The sequence below is a fragment of the Schistosoma haematobium genome, chromosome ZW, assembly GCF_000699445.3.
Source record: "Schistosoma haematobium chromosome ZW, whole genome shotgun sequence".
Classification (NCBI taxonomy): domain Eukaryota; kingdom Metazoa; phylum Platyhelminthes; class Trematoda; order Strigeidida; family Schistosomatidae; genus Schistosoma; species Schistosoma haematobium.
In genome coordinates, this window is record NC_067195.1 from 25,951,986 (window position 1) to 25,975,490 (window position 23,505).

At 37.6% G+C, this 23,505-nt stretch overlaps 1 protein-coding gene across 2 annotated transcripts in view; it reads right to left on the reverse strand.

Moving 5' to 3' along the window:
- XKR6_2 (XK- protein 6) overlaps positions 1 to 17,225 on the reverse strand; it is a 24,234-nt gene extending 7,009 nt beyond the window's left edge. Inside the window, exons 1-8 of one of the 2 annotated variants that reach the window (XM_035729404.2) lie at positions 17,156 to 17,225; positions 15,924 to 16,065; positions 14,036 to 14,330; positions 9,540 to 9,721; positions 6,472 to 6,680; positions 3,289 to 3,914; positions 945 to 1,048; positions 148 to 404 (exon numbers count right to left, since the gene is read on the reverse strand). In XM_035729404.2, the coding sequence (XP_035586505.1) occupies positions 395 to 404; positions 945 to 1,048; positions 3,289 to 3,914; positions 6,472 to 6,680; positions 9,540 to 9,721; positions 14,036 to 14,330; positions 15,924 to 16,063 (1,566 nt within the window). In that variant the 5' untranslated portion in view covers positions 16,064 to 16,065; positions 17,156 to 17,225 and the 3' untranslated portion in view covers positions 148 to 394. Of the gene's footprint in view, positions 1 to 147; positions 405 to 944; positions 1,049 to 3,288; positions 6,681 to 9,539; positions 9,722 to 14,035 lie in introns of those variants that run through there. The other variant, XM_051210832.1, reaches the window with a different exon arrangement.
- Positions 17,226 to 23,505: the final 6,280 nt, after the last annotated feature.

Here is a 23,505-nt window from a genome sequence, read left to right on the forward strand (position 1 = left end):
CGTATGGCGGCTAAGCCTGTCTATCTGCACCTTTTTACTTGCAAGTACAACTAATCCCAGTAGTTGGAAATAATATCATCTATAGTAACCAACTGCCAATGGAACACTATGTTAGGGGGTTCGTCAACAAATTAAGGAGCACTACACTTATTCTGACATACTTTATTGATTTTCATTTAAAAAAAAAAAAACTCAAATTGATGAACAACTGTTTTGTCATACATGCAAACTAATATTTCTATTATATAAAAATTTTCATTGCCAATCTATTGATGGCATCAAGCCTGTTGTTTTAATTCTTTGACTTCATTTTTTCGCCAGCAGACGGAAGTGATTGTTGTGTGTTGAAATTGATGAATGTTAATGGTTCTTGCAAATTGTTAAACTTTCCGTTTTATGATTTCCTAACGAATTTTCGTAAAGCAATTAAAAAAATAGAAAGATCGTTGTTTATTTTAAAGAAAGTGAATTTCCTTAAGATTTTGTGTTTGTATCTAAATACGCTTACATTCATTGAAGCCACAGAGAATAGTGATGACAAGAATATCATACCAGAAAAACGGCGTAGACCAGCAGAAATATGGTGCATTATAAATAGAATCGGATGATCAGGTCATTCTGAATAATCGTGAAAGATGAAATGGTGTATAAACTTATTCCTTCTGTGCAGCTACGTTCTTAGATCGTATATTAAGGCCATTTCTTCGGTATCTCCCAGCATATGTTAACTAAAGAAAAGTCTATGTGTTACATATAAAATAAATGAGCAAATTATCTTGAGTACATATTTTTATTTTCCCCCAATATAGCAATCTGGAAGGGATGGGACTAATTTTTCTGTGTGCTGGATATACGGTCAGATAAACTCCGATTTGAAAAATCTTAGTTTGACAGCAAAAACAAATTTTAAATGTTGGAATTTTATTTCTACTGATTCAACTTACACTGATAACTGGATAGTTTTCTCTGACAGTTGAATATTTGGATCGACAGTTAATGAATCTTGCCGTTCTGAAGTTATTATCAGTTCATCACACGGAATGCATAACTAGAAATGAAAATCAGTATAAATGATTATTTTCTTTATAGCAACGAACAAAACGTAACACCAAGGATTGGTTGTTTTCTGTACAGTTTTTTTTTCAACTAGTTTTCGGCAACATTACACAGGCATTTGAATCATTTAATAACCCAGTTGGATGTAATCGACTAACCTGTGAATAACTGATATACGATTCCTTAGAACATTGCGCAATGTAGTGCAGCTTTATAAAAGCTAATCTACTGGACATATTTTGAAAAGTCTTTTAATGCGAGCTGCTATCTGATAAAGTCATAGACAGGATTAAAAACCGATTCATGCAAATGAGAACACGACATATAAGCAGATAATAGTGCTTTCAATCTTCACCAACCTTTCGTCTAATATACAGTAATGTTTACATAAATATGTAGAGAATGTTAGACCAATTAAGGCAAATTGTGAGATAATGGTAACAATACGGTAGGTTGCGTAAGTAATCATATTAACTTATGTGTACATATTGATAGTAATAGTAAATATAAGAATTACAAGATGGATGATAACAGACAAATATTTCAGCTTAAAAATCAGGCTTAAACCTGGAGAAATAGATTTACCAAAATGACCGTGAAAAAGATCGCGTAGTAAAACGTGTGCTCTCTAATGATCATTTTCAATGCACAAGTAGTAGCGATATTTTTTTTAAAGTAGAGAAGCGCAAATAGAAGGATTTGTTGGCAGGATTATTATTTTTTGTTAACCAAGGAAGGTACGACGACATTCTATTAACACGCAAATATACGAGGGCCTTTGTAGGCATCGACACAATACAGGTATTGTGCACATAGGTCTTTTGTCAACCGTACCACAGAAACAACTGAAGCTGTATAGCGGATTTCGAAAGATTATCTATGACTGGATGGGGGGTTTAAAGGAAAGATCCTCAGGAGTCATATATATGAATTTCGTTATAAAATATACTGCGAATTCAAATTACGAAACCGAAAATAATAACCTGGGCAATTTCATTGTCTATGGAGAAACAGAAATATTTTTTATTTTCAATTATTAATGTACTATAAGTCATTCACTCATTGGTCTTTTGATTGGCTACAAACTGTAAAAAGCCGCTGTGTATTATTTAAACAGTAGCTTAAGTATCTTTGGCAATCTTTCCATGGCCGTAAGTGACTTTTTAAGAAACCTCATGTTTTCCATGTTGTTGAAGACATATTACGGTCAATCAATTGATGTCTGCGCAAAATATCACCGTGATTGTATCGACAACACTGGAGTCACTTATGTACTCATCAGTCATCTGTATAGATGTTAGTTCGTCATGCAACGTAATTCTGAATTCTAAGAAAAAGTGCTAATGTATTGTGACTAGGAACGGTTTCAAAATGCTCTTTTTGAATATACTCATTTTATATATCGAAAATTGGCTTTTTGTGGTCGCGGTTCCCCTGCTGATTTCTTTACTGTACTCTATTTTCTGAACATATTTCAACCCTTCCTATACCAACAAAAGATATTGGTAACTTAATCAATATTTTAGAGCAGACTTCTCTACACTGGTAAAATCAGTATACTTTCATATTTTAGAACATTACACGTAAAAAAAATTTGTTCACTCTCAACTAAGAATGGAAAATAGTGTGTTACTGATTAATGTGTTTGTTCTAACATCAATTAAGCTGAAGCAGCATTATTTCATGCCGTGTTTTTTAGCAAGCATTGTGTAGTTCGAAAGCGCAGATGTTTTTCGACGATTCAATGGGTTGTAAATAGCATACAATTTTTCTCTTATTTAAATGAAATATGAATCGAACTTTAGTGACTAATCCCCTTGAATTTATGTGCCTTGAAATTTGAACCAACGACCTTAATCGCGATTTCATTGCCATGATCTTGAGTGTTGCTTCACATTTGATCTCTTTAATATTCTCAATGACGCTATATTTTTAACTTATTCAGTCTTACATGGAGTCAATTAACAAATAAACAAACACCACTAGTCAGTAAGATCCATATCCAGTCGTTTGAACATACATTCATAAAAAAGCAACTAATTTGAATTATGTCAGTATGATTTCGTGAAATTACTTTTTAAATAATCGATAAAATCTCTCGTTATACGAAGCAAAAAAGCGCACCACCATAACGTACGACAAAGAAGATTTATATATATTTCAAAATATTATAAAGCGAGGTTAATTAATAAAACAAGCAATAATAATTCAAAACGGAATCTCATAACCTACTTCAATCTTTCCCGATGGATGAAACGTAATGTAATAAACGATCATCATCACTATGCCCATACAAAAACTGCATATCACAATAATAAGAAGAGTGTATGGAGGTAAAACGGTGTTCCACGTGGATGGTTGATTTTTGAACACACTTTTTGGAAGACTTGCATTAATAAATGAATGTGTTACCCACCATAATGACGCACATACCGAGTTTTCAATGCCAAATATTAAGTAACATGATCCATACCATATTCGACTTCGTCCTTCACGAATATTGACCACATCAAAACAATAAACTGCACCTAATACAAAATCAAAGGTTAGTTCTCCTAACGCTCGTGAATTAGATGAACAAAACGTCGTCCCGCGAGTGATTAACCAACCAGAAGCCAACAACCAATGAATACCGAGCGCTACTACAAACCAAAATCCCTTGACAACAGAGGCAAGTATACCTAGAGCCAGTAATCGTGATGCTAGCACTCCAGCCTTCCAGAAAAAGAAGAATATAATACCTAAGGTCTGGATATTTCTTTTTTCAATACGTGAACTACGTAGAGCAGTTTGGTAGTAGGTTAACGACCACGCCAATGAAAGCCATGAAAACACACATGAAACAAATTGTGCAGTCACTAAATGTCAAAACGTGGGGAAAAAGATAAATTAAAGTTCAAAAACAATAAAGAAGACTTTGATAAAACCAAATAGTTATAGAGGATAGTTGATAAAAGACATTACGAAAAGTTTTTAAGTTAATCCGTAACCTTACTTAACTGTTCACGCGTTGCCGACAAATAGTAGCTTTCTAGTTCCTTTTAAAAAAGTAGTTGGTCAAACATTCTTACCAGTAAAATCCACAGCCACATAATTCTTCGCACGGCGGTTCAGAAAAATAGTGGTCTTTTAGTGAAGGCTTATCAGAAATTTAAATAACATACATTCTTTCATAGACGAATGGCAAAATTTGCTAATGTATTAAAGGAACAAATGAGTGTTCAACAACGATAACTACTAACGGATTCTCAATTACAATCTCGAATGTTAGAAAATTGAACAAATAACAAACAAACTAAACGAAAATGAAAATTGGTCGGAAAAGTTGTAAAAAACCACTTGAGGTTCCTTAAGAGTAATAGGTGAAACTGTTTCATTGTAAACGGTAACCAATTCATTGGGCTTTTTAACAATTACTATACTATCACATACAAACAGAGATATCAATGAAAAACTTCGTATTAAAAAATAACTATTCTTAAGCCGTGCCAACCCGCAACAAAACAGAAAGAAAAAATTATCAGCAATGTAAAAAACATCGAAACGACGGTCTGAAACTGTTAAATAAATAAATAACAATTTTAAAGATTTCCAACATTCATTAGATAAAACTGATTACATTTTACTAATTTTTATTCGTCACGAAAGTTATATACCCAGTATGCATCAAATCATAATTTATTCAACATTTATGTACTTACCATATTCACCTAAGTTGAATCATTTACCAAGTAAAGATTTGCGTACTCAACTTTGGGCTACACTTTATGTATGAAGGTTAATTATTCTATCTGGCTGCCTAAAGTAAGTGGAGCGAGGGTCGAAAGAGCGACCAAGTGCTTGGAATTTGAATGTCAACCAATAAGTCACCTCTTCATATTGCAGTGAAGGAGAACACAGGTGAGGACAACCGAATTTATTTGAACACGAAATTGCAGAATATCTCACTAAAATCTGAGAACCATACAGGAAATCTTTATTTTCAAAATATCAATCCATTGTCTCAAACTCGACTGTTTCTTTTGCAAATATCACTCCGTCGTCTCAGATTTCGTTGGTTTTGCATTTTCATACCAATTGCTTTCCGTTCTCGTTCTTTCCTTCTCGATCTTCTACTGAAATACATTCTATTCCCGCCTATTGTTATATACTACTTATGTGTATATAAGTAGCGCACACCACAATATGACAATGACGTCGATCCCTTGTCCGTTTCGCAACAGCCAAACAGTATCGTTTAGATACCTACGCATGAATGCTTACAATTTACGCATATTTCCTACTTCTAATGGCTAAGACTCATCCAGAAATTGTTCCAAATAAAAATCAAGGAAATACGATACGGTAAACATTATAAACAAATGCAAGAAACGTACTTGGAAGTTTATAGAACGTAACTCAAACATGATAAAAGAAACGAGTGTTGATAATTTTTGAGTCTATGAAAATGGGTTTAACGAAACTTTCAAGTCGAAATGGAATTTGAAGTAGTTTAACCCGACTTAAAAAATTCACATAACTACTGATGAAAGACTATTCTCTCGAAGCATAAAGAACACTCTATTATCGTATAATACAATTATTCATTGAACTATGAAACGATTTAAGTTAGACCAACATGGAAAACCTGGAAGCAGTGGACGGCCATCACGTCCAAGTGTGTCTGTTCTTCTTTGCAATAGTCACAAATAATATAAGAAATATGGTCTAATGGCAACCGTTAAACTGCAAATTAAAACACATTAGTCTTAAACATAAATTCCCATAATGATTTATTGTCACCTTTATAATTATTACACATAGCGATATAGCAAATGATATAATGAGTAAAATCAAGTGTTTATAAAATATGAATTATGACTGAAAGGCAACATATTCTACATAGTTTTTTATAAGCAACTAACAGGGTCATGACACAGAAATTTACGAAATATCAATAATATTGGGTTGCGGAGATTGTTGAGTTTAAATTGATATCATGAATGGATGGTTGCTAGACCACCACCAGAAACATGGAAGCATTAGACGGCCATTTCGTCCTAGTATGAGACTCCTCAACAGCGCGAATCTATGACTCCGCACGAGAAACTCGAACCAAGGACTTCGGGTCTCGCGGGCGAACGCATAACCTCTAGACCACTTAGCCGGCAATCCAACGGTGTTCATGTCTAAATTCAACCAATACACGATATTGCGCGACCGTCCACCATTGTCTTCCGTGAGTGACTGTGTGAATGGAGGTCCTGGGTTAGAATCTCGCGTGCGGGATCGTGGATGCGCACTGTTTAGGAGTCCCATACTAGGACGAAACGGCCGTCCAGTGCTTCCAGGTTTTCGACGGTGATCTAACATTCATCCATTCATGATATCAATTTAAAATATTATTAGCTTCATTATTCTAGGACAGAAACATACTTTGAAATTTAGGTGCAGGATATGGTTGCGTTAAAATAATGTACAACTGTAACAGAAGTTGTGGAGCGGATTCAGTGAAACATTCAATCAAACGAAGCATAGCACAATCAGCATCTTCATAAAGCATCAACTGCGTATATTGTGCAGCTACACGAAGACTTAACCCGGGTTGTCGACTTGCTATACCGTAGTAGATAGCATCAGCTGCCCTAGAAGTGAAAAAACAAGCATAAAAAGTGGAGATAATCACTGTAATACCTTAAGTTAGTCGTATATTGGACTCAACATCAATCTACTTGTTGCTAAACACAGCCCAAGACCCCTCCACCAACAATGACAATATGAACAAAGTCTACAAAAGATGAAAAAATATACAAGCCCTGGCAACAATATCATAACAACCAAAATGATCACACATGAGGGTAACAAACTAAACAATGTACTATTAACGAACAAATTTGGAGAAATCACAACATTGTCAGACCACTGGCTAGATGCAAATGTGATTAGTATAAACAGAAATAAAGGACCAAAGACCTATACCAATAACTACCGTAGCATCTCATTGGATACAATAGAAAAGCTATTTGCTGGTATTGTTTGCAACAGGCCATCTCAATTAACGGATAACCGGCTTCCACTTACCGAATCCGGCTTTAGAAGACACTTAGCTACCAAGCATGAAACAAAGACAATTAGACACATAATACAACTTACCCTAAACACAAATCAAGTGCTAGTACTCACCTTTATCAAACTAAATAAAGAATTTGATACTCTGCCTAAATAACAAGTCATCGACACAATAGTAAAAACACCTAACAAATAAATTGACATGTATGATCAAACTATTAGACAAAGGACACATTAAAGGTACTTATACTTCAAAAGGCAACGAGGAGTTAGGCGAGGCAATAAATAGATTCAAACTCTCTTTAGACTATTCTTCATACAGATAATAATTACGACACAGATCAAGCTATACAAAGATAATGCAGTGTACAATCAGTCAGTCAGTCAGTCAGTAACAACGTAGAACTTCGTACGTACGTACATCAGTTCGAGTTGCCACACCACATTAGCAGTGTACAATAATTTTAAGAACCATACGATTTTGAATGAACGTTTGTGCATGAAATGCTATGCTCCATGGGTGCACAAGTTGATGGTGATTTTCTTAGAGAGCCACTTCTCGAACCTCTGACGAAGATGTTTAATCTACAATGAAGTTGAAAAACGTTAGATGCCATCTCGTAGCAGTCGATGATCCTATTCAGTTCTCTTAGGATTCTGGATTTCATCAATCCGCATCATAAGTAGTACTTGAAATAGCGTGTAAAATCGAGCAGTGGATATTAAGCTGTTGCGTCACAGTCTCCAACAATCGCATTTGTGCATCAAGTTGTGTTTGCTGTTGTTATAGTATTCGGTTGAGCAGGTCATCTGATATTGGCATCTTGAGAGCACTTTCCTTTTCCTCGTCGCCACTTATAATTTCTCTTATTACAAACACAGCTACTCCTATTGTTAAGTACTCTTGGACACTACTTCACTCTACAAGTCCCAAAATCAGAACACAGTGGAACAGAAACGTAATTATATTCCAAATAAAATGGTTGGATTGAAGTAGGAGTCATAATAAGAGAAACGTTGGGATATCTATAGTTTTTACATCAGAAGATTCTAGAGTTTTCTCTAAGTATCCACTAGCGATGATTAGATAAAAAATAGCCCATCAGGGTGCCATAACATAATCCTGCACGGAACGTATTTTAATCCAATCTATATACCGCTAACACATTGATTTTAAATCAAGATTTTACAACTTCCCTAAGTGAACCATCTGTACCTACCAAGCTGGTTGGAGCACCAGATGTTCACTTTTCATCCCCTCACTTTCACACACGACACTCCCACCACAGGAAAGCAGTGAGTACGCCTTCTATGACAGGGGCTTTGGACGCATGGTTATATGAGAATACTTCGAGAGGAAGAGAGAAATTTTCGTATCAGTGCATTTGGAAGTAGCTAAAAGTAGTGTAAACTAAACCGAAATGACAAATATTTTGACAAAACAAATACTAACAGAAACTATCTATATCATAGCAGAACTAACAAAAAACCACTAAACAAACTAGCATCGATTTGTCCAGTGTCTCTAAGAATCACTAGTCACCTAATAACTTTCGGTGCCTAACCAAAAAAATAACAGTTCCTGAAAACCTATTAATTTGTGGTCAATTTGTCACTCACTGACACTAGATATGGAACCAATACAAATCAGGAAGAGTTGAAATTCGTTTTATGCTAGTCTGAAAAACGGCGAAACTGTACGGGCTTGAACTTAAGAAGTTCAGCTCTCGTGGGAAACTAATATATGAAACACTGAAATATAACTTAATGGCTAAATTACACCGTTTTTGCTGAGACCAAAAGATCATTGATTATATACTAAATGAATTCTAAAATAGGAAGTAGTAGTTAGGCTATATTCCTTGATATTCAAAAGTCATTTAACTTATTTCAGTTTGTGATAAAACCATCTTCACGTTGAGCAAATTTCCATGATAAAAGTTCTTTAACTATTACGAGAAAGTATACGGAAGATAATAAAGTAATGACAAGAATAAAAATAATAAAAACCGTAATCTAAATGACAACACAACCACAGTACGTTAAATTTTTGGTATAGTAAATCTTACACATCATATGATAAGTAAATATAAAACTGAACCAGAATTGACATTTACTTAGATTTTGAGTTACGACTGATAGTTATAGCAGCTCGCTTGCTAGGTCTAAGACAAGAAAGAGCCAACCATCACAATTACTAACTTAGAACGAACATATCATAAACTGACGACAAAAAATAAAGTACTTCCAATACAAACAACTCTAAACTGACATTACTGAATCTCCGGTTCGGAGAATAAATAACCTGAATACAGTGAATAAACCATAGCATATTTACTCCAATTCTTTAACATTAAAAAGTCAGTCTCTGATGGACTCAATCGCTTTATCAAATGAAATACAAACAAGGAAAGTATGGCTCAAAGTAAACGAACCTCACCAGTGGGGCCAACTGGAGTCCATGAAACAACAGTCTAAACGTCCATGCTCGATAGCTGCGCGGAGGATCAACTCGAACTTTATAGTCAATGAAATACCACGCAAGACTGAAACTGGACATCAAGAGAGCGGGAACAACCATGAAAATCATTGTTAAACTAGACCAGTAGTAATCTTCCTATATTGATAAATAAAAAACAAAAATTAGATCGAACGTTTATAGAAAATATCTTGTAAATAAATTTCTGAACAAAAGGTTATTTTATATGAATAACTCAGATGCTGACAAAGGCGCTTCATTATTTAGAAGTTAAAGAAACACTACCAAACGCTATAAATATGAGTACTATATCTGGTAAACTACTAGTACATTTATGTTCATCAAAAATCTATATCCAGACTTTCTCTGATAAGTTTAAAAATACTATTGAATTCGCGTTCATTCATCGAAATAGAATCAATAAAATTGACAACTGACGTCTGTGAAAGCAATGTCCACAAACCAACCTGTAAGTCGTTTGTTTGTAACTGAAACATCATATATCTCGTTAATCCTAAACCTTCTGGTTGATTCATTCACATATTGAGAAAGTTTAACGATTTGTCGGTAAACGTGTGTGCTATAACGTGTTTTTGGCCAATCGTTTACTCTAAAGGCTGTAGGGTTTGACGGCAACCTATCTTCCTTACTTACTTGCTCCTGCTACTCCTCATATAGGAGCATAGGCCACCCACCAGCAGTCTCCACCTAACCACGTCCTGGACAATCATTTCCAGTTGCTGTTCATCCTTTCCACTAGTTTGAACCTAGCAATCAATTAATACTGAAAAGTCAGCGTGTGGAGATGAAGTCATCAGTAACAGGTTCAACAGGCAAAACAAAACTGGATAATAATCCCAAGTGACTCACAAACTGTTTAACCTAGGAGATTATTATTTTCCTTTAACTTACATACGCCTGTTACTCCTCAGGAAGGAACATAGGCCACCCACCAGCACTCTCCATCTAACCACGTCCTGAACAATCCTTTCCAGTTGCCGTTCATCCTTTTCATGTCCACTTCCGGTTACCGACGCAGTGTGTTCTTCGGCCTTTCACTTCTCCGTTTCCCTTCAGGATTCCAAGTTAGGGCTTGCCTCGCATTGCAGTTTGGTGATTTCCACAATGTATATCCTGTCCACTTCCAACGTCTTTTCCTTATCTCCTCTTCAGCTGGAAGCTGGTTTCTTCTCTCACATAGTAGGCTGTTGCTGATGGTATCCGGCCAACGGACATTCAGTATCTTACGTAGACAATTGTTTATAAATACTTCTACCTTTTTGATGATGGTTGTGGTAGTTCTCCAAGTTTCAGCTCCATACAGTAGAACTGTCTTGACGTTCGTATTGAAGATTCTGACTTTGATATTAGTTGACAGTTGTCTTGAGTTCCATATGTACTTCAGTTGTAGGAATGCGGACCTTGCTTTGCCAATCCTCGCCTTTACTTCTGCATCAGATCCTCCTCGTCCGTGAAAGATTCCACATCTTCCATAGCTTCTCCATCAAGTGTGATTGGGTTGGTGCTCTTCGTATTGTATTTGAGGATCTTGCTTTTTCCTTTGTGTATGTTGAGGCCTACGGATGCAGAGGCTGCTGCTACACTAGTTGGCTTCATCTGCATTTGCTCGTGTGTATGGGATAGAAGGGCCAGGTTATCTGCGAAGTCCGAATCTTCTAATTGGTTCTGAGCTGTCCATTGTATGCCGTGTTTTCCCTCAGATGTCGAGGTTTTCATAATCCAGTCGACCATCAAAAGGAAGAGAAACGGAAAAAGTAATCAGCCTTATCTGACTTCGGTCCTCGCTTGGAATGAATCTGTTAGCTGTACTCCATGCAGCACTTTGCACTGTAGTCCGTCGCATAAACTCCGTATGATATTGACGATTTTCTCAGGTATACCATAGTGTTGAAGTTTCCATAAGGTTCTCCTGTCCACACTGTCAAACGCCTTCTCATAGTCAGTGAAGTTGATGTATAATGACGAGTTCCACTCAACAGATTGTTCGACGATGATTCGTAGCGTGGCAATGTGGTCTGTGCACAACCGATCCTTACGGAATCCAGTCTGTTGATCTCGATGTTGGGCGTCTATTGAGTCTTTTATCCGTTTTAGCAACACTCTATTAGACTTGCCCTGGTACTGACAGCAGTGTGGTGCCTCTATAGTTCTCACATTTGCTCAGATCTCCTTTCTTTGGAATCTTGATGAGGTGTCCTTGTTCCCAGTCCATCGGAACTTGTTCTTCCTCCCAAATCTTCCTGAATAGAACGTGGAACATGTTTGAAGTTACTCCAATATCTGACTTCAGCTAATATATTGTCAGGTCCTGTGGCTTTCCCGCTCTAGGTTTGTCTGATGGCCATCTTGATTTCTCCGGTTGGTGCAGTGACATCTATATGAAGGTCTGTGTGTGCTGCTTCGATGTCCGGTAGATTCAATGAAGCGGGTCTATTCAACAGTTTCTTGGAGTATTCCACTCGTCTGTTCCTCTGTTCTTGAATCTCGGTGATTGTCTTGCCTCTTTTGTCCTTGATCGGTCTCTCTGGCTTATCATATTTCCCTGTTAGTTTCTTCGTTGTGTCATATAGCTGTCTCATATTTCCTTCTCTAGCAGATTTTCCCGTTATCATTGCTAGTTCTTCCACCTATTTCTGCTTGGCAGCTTTAATGCTCTGCTTCACTTGCTTGTTTGCTTCCGTGTACTCAGCTTGTGCTTTGACTTTCTCTGCTCGTGTTCGGCTGTTGTTGATTGCTGTCTTCTTGTTTTTCCTTTCTTTGATCTTGTCCAGTGTTTCTATAGAGATCAATTCCTTATGATGATGCTTGTTGCGGCCCATCACCTCCTGACACGTTGATGTTGTCCTCCATAGTAGTTCCATGTTCTTTCAGTAGAACCTGTTGTTGAGAGTTATCTCGAATTCTTTCAGTTTGTTAGTATCTAGAAGGAAGGCTGTATTGGACCTTTGTAATACTGTTTCCCCAGCTGTCCAGTGTTTCTTTAGCTTCAATTTTATACTGGACATAACCAGGTGATGATCTGAAGTCATGTCAGTTCCTCTCCTAGTTTTCACGCCTTCCATTGTCCTTCTGAATTTTTATTGATACAAATATGATCTATCTAGTTCGCTGTGGTGTGATCCTGTGAGACCCATGTAGCTTTACGTATGCGTTTGTGTAGTAATAATGTACCACCTATAACCAAGTTGTTGAATGGACATAGGTTTGCAAATCTCTCGCCATTTTCTTTTCTCTCTCCCAGTCCATGTCGTCTCTTGATATCTTCATATCCGGTGTTGTCCATTCCGACCTTGGTGTTTAGGTCTCTCATCAGGATAGTCGGTTCTTTTCTTAAGTACTTCGTTATGGTTGATTGCAGCCTCTCATAGAACTGATCTTTATTGTCGTCGTTACTATTATTGGTGGGTGCATATCACTAGATAACATTCATCGTAGTGACCTCTCTCTTTGTTTTGCATGATGCTTTGGTGATTCTGGATCCGTGAGATTCCCATCCTATACACACACTACGTACTTCTTTGAACAGCATCAGACTAATTCCCTGCGCGTATGAAGTACATCAGCCTCTCTCTCGTATCTAGCCTTAGCTGTCCAGCTTGAGTTCAATAGGCTTCGCTGATTTCCAGCAATGCCAATTTGTATATCCTCACTTCCGTTGTTATCTGGCTGGTCCTCACATTATCCGGACGTTCCATGTACCTGTGAAAAATGTTGCTCTGGTTGTTAGAAGAGGTATCGGCCTCGTGACTTCAGAAGAATCTCGGCTTTCATCCTGAGGCATCATAATTCTCCCTTCAATCCCTAGAGAAGAGTTTCAAAGGTTTAATTTTTTTAATCTGGTTGACGTTTTTTGGCAGGATTTTTTTCTACGGGATGGGGCTGCCAACCCCATGCCCAACCGTCTTACTTTACCTGGGCATGGGACCGGCAGTAACTCTAGAAGAGCCACAGGCGTAATTTTTCTTTACGCTGATCTAAATAACACTGTATTTCTGGTAAGCAATATTTTCAACTAATTTCGACTACGCGATTCTACTACTAGACAGCAGATTGGTGATCCATATATGAGGTGAAATTTCCTCAAGTTAACGCCACTAGACTATTGTCTGCCATAGTAAGAAGGGCAGTCTGCTACAACGTAAGACCAAACACATATGTGCATCGGTCCAAGTTGCCATACCTCATTAGCACAACAAGATGAACACCGGATTTATAGAAGTGGTTAATTCGGTGGTGGTAATATATAAAAGAAAGATCGCATGCAAGGACGTAGTACAAGAACAAAGAATTAGTTCGTAGAAAGAAAGACACTTCCAACAGTAAGAAGGTATAGAAAATAGTTTAATTACTTGTCAGAAGAAAAGGTGTAAATATGAGATGAAAACGCTTTTATGAAAGTGAATCACGTGACTAAAATGACATCATACTAACCTGAATATAATACGTATAAACCAAGTATGCATCGGATGCAATGTCTGCGAGGTAACTGATTATAGAAATGAGAAATATCACAACTTGATACCACCGAAATCCATGAACTTTAAGAAACTCAACTAGTCTTATTTCATCCTCAGGCTGAACAACAGTAGACAATGGAGGAGCACTTGAGTGTGGAGTAACAAAGGAACTGGATGGTTCATCGAAAGAATTTTGTTTCGAAATCGAAGCATCTGTAATATCACAAACAGTAAGTGATTCCACTTTGCTCTTATTCCCCATGAGATTACTGCTGGAATGTAATGTAAATGATGAGTTTTAGTTGATACACTGAATTAAGAAAGTCGGTATCTAAACACGGAAGTAAAATATCAATGAAAGGAGATATTCCAAAAACCCGTAGTAAAATTTATACTCCTGACACATATCAGTATCACCTTCCTATTTTGGTTACATCTCTAATAATGGTTAGTGACGTTATAAGGATACCACATAGTTGAAATAAACGTATGATTTAAACAGTACAATTGTAGTATCCAAATGTGTCGTCAGTCCACGGAATCATTGACAGTTAATCTGAACTATGTAGGTAGCTGCATACAACCTGGTTTGGGTGCGTTTCGTGCGATTATCGCAACTAATAGTTAGAGACTGGGTTAAATGGCTCGTAATTGTTCACAATGGCGTTAGTACATTTACCATCCGTTTTCGTTTAGATCCTAAATTACCTAATTGTCTTTAAAAAAAAATTTCAATCATATGAATCCCTATTTTATCGAGTCATTTCTCTGATCCCCTTTTCTGTTATCACATACTGCTACTACTTATACTACTCTGGAATACCCTGTATTTACGTAATGTAGCGAAACATGCACGTCTGTGTCAGGTCCTACGTTACATGTGACTGGCTAACTGTACAGTTGTAGTGATGTGCAAAAGTGCTTTAACGTTTCACTTACTTTTCCGTCGATATGGTACAAAATATTTCTAGAGTATCATTCAGTATTATCTGTGATTCAAGTTTGTGATGTAAATTGCTTTGTGGATTAAGCTGAAAGTGCATCTTTCACTACTCATATGACCAAATACAAAATTCAAGTATCCACTAAAGTGTATTTATTTTAGGAATACCTCGATTCCCGATTATATTCGAATATATTTTTAGTAAGACGATTAAAATAGTCTTAGGTTATATTTTACTTCAACATGATAAGGGAGTTTAAACTGAAGTTTTTTCTCCAGAATCTTTCATAAAATTTACTCTGAAAATAAAAAAAGTATCCCTTAAGTATTTTTGGAATGATTCCGACTTAACGACAGCAAATACTCATGTTGCCATCTTCTAAGATAAAAAAGTTTCTGTACTGCAAGTGAGACGATTGTGATCTAGATCACCATAACAAAGTGGATTACAGTTATTATGAAAAGGTAGACGGAAACGCCAAAACTTAGAATTATTCACTGGATTAACACCACTTCCATTGATCTGCGCACCTTGCTACATGGACAACGATCTACACATCAGCAGACTGTTTTACTTAATTGGAACAAAATGAATGGTATATCATAGAGCGAATGAAATACTTGTACATCATTTACGTATTCTACAGTCAGTGAAGAGATATTTGATGCTTAGATGGTTTAGAAAGCTTACAATTGCGATGCCAATGTCAAAGATTAAGCTTTTTCGCCGGAAATACTACTGGCATAATAGTCGAGAGGTTTATTTGGTTGCTTGGAACCTTGATATAAGCCGTGTAATTTGTAGTTATATTTAGATTCTGTTTACTTAGTTTACTTCTGCTTTAAGTAAACAAGTATTTTCTGTTTTTATAATCGAAATACCATTGGAACACTTTTTTTAAATGGAGTGAAAGCATACATTGTTTGACCGTCATGTTGCACAGGGAAGTTAGCCCACATGGGAACTGCTTGCCAAGACCATTTTGTAACCAATACCTTTGATGGTTGCACACAATGTAGGTTGGGCAATCCATTTTCATTTCGATTGAACCTAAACATAACTTGGAGATAGAAATGTGATAGTAAAAATGAAGTACTTCTGGATACTAAAAACAGATGAAGTTACACAAGAGTATACATTTCTCATTAAGCACACAAATTGAAAAACTGGCAGGTGTCATTCGAAATATGAACAGCAGACTTATTGCTTAAAAATCTGTATGTATATATCGCTGATACTGCATAGAGTTTGCAGCTCGATATAACTGAGTAATACTCACTAGTCGTGTGATAAAATGGGATAAACTTTGACAGAATGAAACGCTTGAATGGGTGGCTCTTAAGACGTCTAGTTACTTTATGGGCAGAGAAAATAACAACTTTGGCAAACAATAGACAATTTAAAGCATACTAATATGTAATACAGAACCAGACTATGTTCAGGTGATCAGATGAAAAGACATGAGCTCCTAAAAATTTTTGAAAATACACTTTGTAGTCTTTTTATCATTTGCTGCTACACTATTCCGATCTCAATTACTCCCATCACGCCGTGCTAATGTAGTATGACTTTAGCCAAGATATATATGTGCCAGGCTCTACACTAATGGTGTCTGTCTATGGTAGTACTGTATTACATACAAATCAAGATTAAAAACGACTTTAACTAAGCCAGTAAAGTTAGCTTTAATTCATTTTAATCTAAAATTAATGCTAATGGTGATGGTATATACTGCATATGACTGTAATGACTTAAAGCTATCACAAATGAAGGCCCCTTACTCTTTAACAGGGATTTTCAATCATTCAGTCATCCAAAACGTAAGATCTGAGACAAGTATATGTATACTTGGTATACATATATGTATCCGCCAAAGTCCCTACCCTACGATTAAGTGCACCTATCGAGAATTAACAAAAGTACAGAAAGCAATATAAAAAATAATGTAAAGCTAAATATGGGCATGGTTGGAAAAAGCGGGAGAAACGATGAATAACGACTACTCTGCAATCTGACTCAATATGCACTGGAAAACGAATAACGAGTGTAACTGCTCCATTGCGACCGATTCAAGGCTGTTTTAGTTAGCGTTTGAGTTTATGAATTGTGGTCATACTTTGGATTCCAATCTACAATCCTATTCTATTTACATAGCTCACACTAGTAACCTAAGATTGATGTCAAGACTCAGTTTGGGCGCCACTAATATCCTCCAAAATTAATCCAATGTCAGCCAGCAAAACAGACCAGAGATGACAGAGGCCAGGCTTGCACAACATATGTCTGAACAGCCTCAATAGATGAAAGTCTATAGTCACATTAGTCAACTTTTTACCTGAACCGAACGCCTACCCTGAGCACTACCTCGGGTTATTACTAAACACGACGAATGCTTCTAAAACACACGATCAGACAGTTGCAATCTACACAGACCATCTAATTCACAGATTGTTCCGGAGCTACATAAAAATGTCGTGAAATAAGCAGGAGACAATATGCGTATCACAAGAGTTGTGAATCGGCAAAAGCTGGACGAACTCTATGCATCTGTTACGAGATTTCGTTAACCGCCGAACCAGTACAGTTGATAGAGAGAGATCATCCTCCCTCTCGAAGTGATCTTGCATGACCACGCGTATACAGCCACTAACAGTAAAGTCCTTCTCACTGTTTTTTTTGCGGCGAGGGTGTTGTTACGAATTTGAGAGGACGAAAGGTGAATATACGATACCTTAGGGGAGTTGTAAAACCCTGATTCCAAATGAGTGCTGCACATCGGCTTCAGGGTCTTGAGGGAACGAATGGTGTACGAACCTATTGTTGATCACCGGCTAGCGTGGGACTGCATCTCACAATGCTGCTCCACCTTCTTGTGGATTGGAACTTTAGATCAAGGGCTCGGGGTGTGGCCCCCTAAGGGACCCTTTAGTATCCACGTCTGGTCTTGCTGGCGTCGGTTTCGCACTAAGCGCTAGAGCTGAGGCAGCACTAATCGATTGAATTCCCATTAACTGTCAGCTACGTGCTGTCCGATTAGAAATTTCCATCGAAGTAAGACGTCGGTGTGAGAAACGATGTCTTTTCGTCATCTCCGCCTATGCCCCGACAGATTGCAGCCCGGATGCAATCAAGGATAAATTCTACCACCAGCTAACAGTTCTTCTGTAGAAAGTGTGTTCGACAGATACTCTAATACTATCCGGAGATCTGAATGCTGAGTTTGGGCGTCTAGGCGCAGAAGAGATTCGTTTAGGTGGCCGATGGGGACTTGTTGGTCGAAGGACAGATAACGGGGACCGTCTACTGCAACTGTGCACAGACCACAACCTGTTTCTAGCTAGCACTTACTTCCGGCGCAGTCATCGCCGACATGCCACCTGGCGTCCTCCCTCTGTATCTCAAGCCTGGACTCAGATTGATCACATCGCGATCAGCTACCGCTGGCGTGATTGTGTACAAGACTGCCTCTCCTTTTGGAGTACCTATCTGGACTCTGATCAGGCCCTGGTCTGCACTATCATTACATTATTTTTCATTGGCCAACAAATTCAGCGTCCCAAAAGATCGATGTCACTAACTTGGTCGCAGCCTCTCTAGCGACTAAATATCAAACCGAGCTGACACCCAACTTAAAGTATCACTGGCCAACAATTATAGGTTTTCTTGATTTCAAGGCTGCCTTCGATTCGTTGGATAGGACTGTTCTCTGCGATTGTTTAGTGAAGAAGGGTGTGCCTTAGAAGATTTTGACATCCTGAAAGCCACATACGCAAACACTTCTGGCAGAGTAAGAGCATACAACCACCTTTCTCCATTGTTCCATTCGAGCGGTGGGCTTAGATAGGGTTGCCCAATCTCACCATTCCTCTTCAACTTTGCCATCGATGACATTCTGGAAACAGCTCTGATGAATGTAAGTAATGGTGGTATGGATCTGTTGTCTGGAGAAAGAGTTCTCGGCGTTGATTATGCAGATGATATTGTCTTATTGTGCGATGATATCCAAGCCATACAATCCTCGCTTAGTCAGCTCCCTTAGGAACTGTGTGTGCTTTGCACCTTCGAACTGCAAAGTACTTTTACAAGACTGACAGGACCCTGATCCTGCACTCACCATTTCTAATGGCGAAGTCAGTTTCAAAATAAATAAGGACAGTCGGCACGCCTAATAATAAATATGACGCAACAAATCAAGCTGACTGTTGAGGGCATTGGCTAAATAAGTAGTATTCAACTACAGTATACAGATTTTTCACGTTCCTCAGTACATATCTTAATATCAAACGCTATCACAAATCTTGTTGTTCAACTTCTGTTGAATTAAAAACATGAATATATTTTGACGTCATTAGGTATCCTAAATTTTTAAAAACTGCCAGAGTGAAGAAACCGTAAAAACGTGTCGTTAACGTAGGTGTCAAAACCGAACGATATTTCCAAAAGACCCCTTTAGTTAACTCGTAAAGACACCCTGCTTGCCTTGCTATTAATCTTGTCACCGTTTTCACTTTTGTGCCTCATGTTGTTCTTCCACTCAGGTTTTGATAGATATTAGGTAACTGTCAAGTACACCAGCCATCGCCCCAATAACCTAGTTCAGAAGATTACAGTCTCGGCTTTTTCGATAACATTCCTGCAGGCAGTCACTTTCGAGTATTCTAAACAGTTGTTTAACCTTATGCATCAACTTACTTGACTTCCATCAGTTTTGTTGTCCATTACAACCCACAATCACTGAGTACTTTCATGGACTTACCGTTCGATACATTTCATTCATCGCCATTTTCAAAGCTTGTTACGAAGAGTTTCTTATCACCAACCCTTTGAACAGAGGTAACAGAGTCTTAATGACTTTTCGATTTTGTTTCCTTTCAAACATTGCTTTTTTAAGATTACCCCAAGCTAACCCATAACAAACGTTCGCCATATTTTGCTACCAGTAACTAGTCAGTTCTCCATTAAACGTGTCCTCGGCTTTCCTATTTCCGACAGGCGAGATTCTCTTTGTTAAGTTTTCCGTTGACGACTCTTGAATATAAGTTGCATTCAGCAACGTTTGAAGACTGATGGACTTGTGTAAAGGGACTTGATTTTATCCATTTTGATTTTAATGGTTACTTATTATTTTTATTCTGTTTTGCTTATTATTCCTAATCCCAACTAGTAGTTCATCTATCATGTTCACTAAAGACATACAAGCGATCTGTGTGGCAGTTTGCTAACAGTCGAGGTACTCAATGTTGTAGTTGCGAAGTTGGCTTTATGAACCATACACAAAACTTATTGCGGCTGCTTATGACACACTTAAAAGGTCCTAGTACAAGTTTCGACCAAACCAAGAGGTTTTTAGCTAATTCTTATACGCCTAACTTAAGTCGTCAAGCCAGCTTCCCCCAAAGATCGACTATCATAGAAATGTTGGTTCAGTTAACGCACAGGACGAACCATATTAGTTCGGTTTCACAGCATATTGGGAACGATGGTTTTAGTGCGTGCAGAAGCAGTAAATTCGTACACGAAACTTGTGATCATACACGAAATTCTCTGCCTCTTAATCACTCAGACATGAGAAAAAGGGTATAGAGGTACGTTAAGTCAGGACGAGCTATGGATTCTCAAACCTAGTTCGCTTCTGTGTTTTTGTACGCCATTGTCCACAATTATCACCAACCGAATATAAATTAACACGATTGTAATGATTGACTCTGAATTTCATGGATTCACAGTGAAGACAAAGTGGTTATAATTTTTCAACATCAACGAGTAATATTGGTAATAACCACAATAATGACAGTCAAATCTAACTAATTAACATAATGGCTTTTAACGTATATGACCGTTAAAGTTGAATACATATTTGTCTCTAATCTCCTCGTAGTGGGAGATTTTGTAGGTGTTTTGGCGAGAAACCCCATAACAATGGATACATAGGTTACTTCCCAAAATCCGTTGGAAATACTGGAGAAAAACTTCAAAAGCAGCATGGCATAGTTGTGTGGACAGGGATTTATTTCTTATTAAATTGTGTGAAGCCTTTAGTTGATAATTACAACGAATGATATTGTTTCTTCATACGATAGAACAAACAACTACATATTCCATCATCGAAATTTTGGCCGCGTTTCAATATGTTATATGTACACGAGACAAAGAAGCGTTTAGTTTACACCACTGTTATAAAAACTTAGGTGTATCAAGTTAAACCATCTGCTCCTAGTTCTGTCGATTGTTTTCCCAAATAAATGTAAGTGCACTGTGTGCGTTTGCTTGGTTATTGACTCCACTTTTCTTCTGTTCTTATCTTTTCCAACACTCATTACTCAATGAACACTGCACGATCCTTTAGTACATAAATTGACATCTGTCTAAAACGTATTACAATCAGGACAACATTATTCATGTCTTGGTTTTGCACCCTAAGATTTCAGATGTGCTCTCAACATTCCATAAACAAAACACTGACCATCAGTTTATTTTACAGAGAAAGATAGACTGAAAAAATATTCAGTTATACCAGAAAAAATATTTGAGTTGTTATTTATACATGTGTGAAAGGTTTTGCCAAGTGACAATAATGGTGATTTCATGAATTTGGTATAAACACCAGTGTAGCCATGGAACAAATGCTTTGAACTAATTCACCCACTGTACCCAGACTCTAGATGTTGTCGCCGACCAGTCCTGAACAAACATTTTAAATTTTCAGGCCGAGAAACACGTTTAAACATACTCACAGTTTTGCTCAAGGAGATCAAAGAACCGTATTTCGTCCGTCTTAACCAGACGAACCTGTCATATGCGAATTTTTCGTTGATCATTTAATATCTTCGCAGATCAGTTGCAAAAATATCAGATGAATGAGACGTTACGACGTGACCACAATTTATGCACGGCTTTTGAAATACTCCTAAGTGAGCTTGAGAAACATAAGCCTATGAGAAAAGTTAGTGTAGGATAGAAGTGCATAATATAAGATAAAAGAGGTAGAGTAGATACAATTCTTTTACATGATTTCAAAATTTTTCATAAAAATTAAAATTAGAGATTAGGCATCTTCAGCTTTGTAAATGGCTGTTGGAAATGAGACAGACACAAAAACGTGAGTCGGACTACTGGGCTGTCTGGATCTCGATCCAAAGACATGACACCTGAAGTTATAGCTGGTCACTGACATACTAATACAGATATGAGCAGTGGGGTTGAACTTATAGCGCACGCATATACTACCAGGTCACTGTCCATGACAGCGAGCTTATCTAAGATTGAAACTATCAAACGCGATGCAAATCCTCCAAACTTGTGGACGTTTATGAAAGGATTCAAAGTGAACATTGCTAATCGAGCGAACGATGATACTCAATGACTAACGCACTTGATACGCTATTGTGAAGGCATAAGAAAAGACTCCATCGAACATTATTTCTCGCTAACAGAAAGAGAATGTTACATTAAAGCGATCAGTATACCACATAGGCAGCAGACCGCATGACATCGTGAAAGAATTGTTAACAGGGTTAACAAACGGTCTGTCATTACATCAGGACGACATAGCTGGTTTAAAGAGGCTAATAAGACATGTGGACAATTGTAAGGTAGTCGTGTCGCAAATGAGACGAGATGCAGATTTGAACTGTTCCACCAATATAAAATGAATAGTAAAGCGACTATCACGAAACATATAATTTAAATTGACGAAAGAGGTCGACGCTATTTTGAAGGGGGTAGAAACTAGTTTCGACGACTTGTTACTGCTTCTAAAAGAGATAGTGTCGGTGGTTGCAAATACTGATAGTCAATTGGCAAGCGGAAGCTACCAAGCTCAGACGACATTAACTAGCTAATCGAGCTAAGGTCCATACCTTGTCGTGTAATGAAAAAATGTATTGTCCTATCTGTCCTAATGCTCACGAAGTCTTTTCCAGTCCGCACTTACTGTCAGTGGGTTACACAAAAAGGCTAGAAATACTGGAGAAGTGTAGGCTGTGTTTTAGTTGCTTAAAGCCTAGTCAATGAGCGACAAACCGTCGCCAACCCATGATGCGTGACGTCGAAAGTCGCAAACAAAAACACCATGGAATTAAACGGGCATGTTGCGACTCCGCTTATTCAAACGGAACATATTTGGGATTTGTACTTACTAGATTATATGGCTCTACAGGAAACGTGGAGATGTATGCCTCGTTAGACAACGGGTCGGAAAAGACATAGTTACTAAGTGACGTAGCAAAGAAAGTGGGAATTTCAGGAACAGTGACTCGCTTAAAGATGGCCTCTATCATTGTGGCGGCTTGACGTTAACCTCTCTGACTGTCCGACCACTAAGAGAGGTATTCTATCATATGGAGCACCTTTCCATGACCCTTTTGGGCTTCTAGCACCTCTATCACTTACGCTCAAGCTAGGAAACTTGGTCGGAAGGAATCACAGATGTTAGAGCCCTAAGGATACCACGATGTTCAAATATTGAATAGCGTGGTAAAGGACAAACATATTTACATCT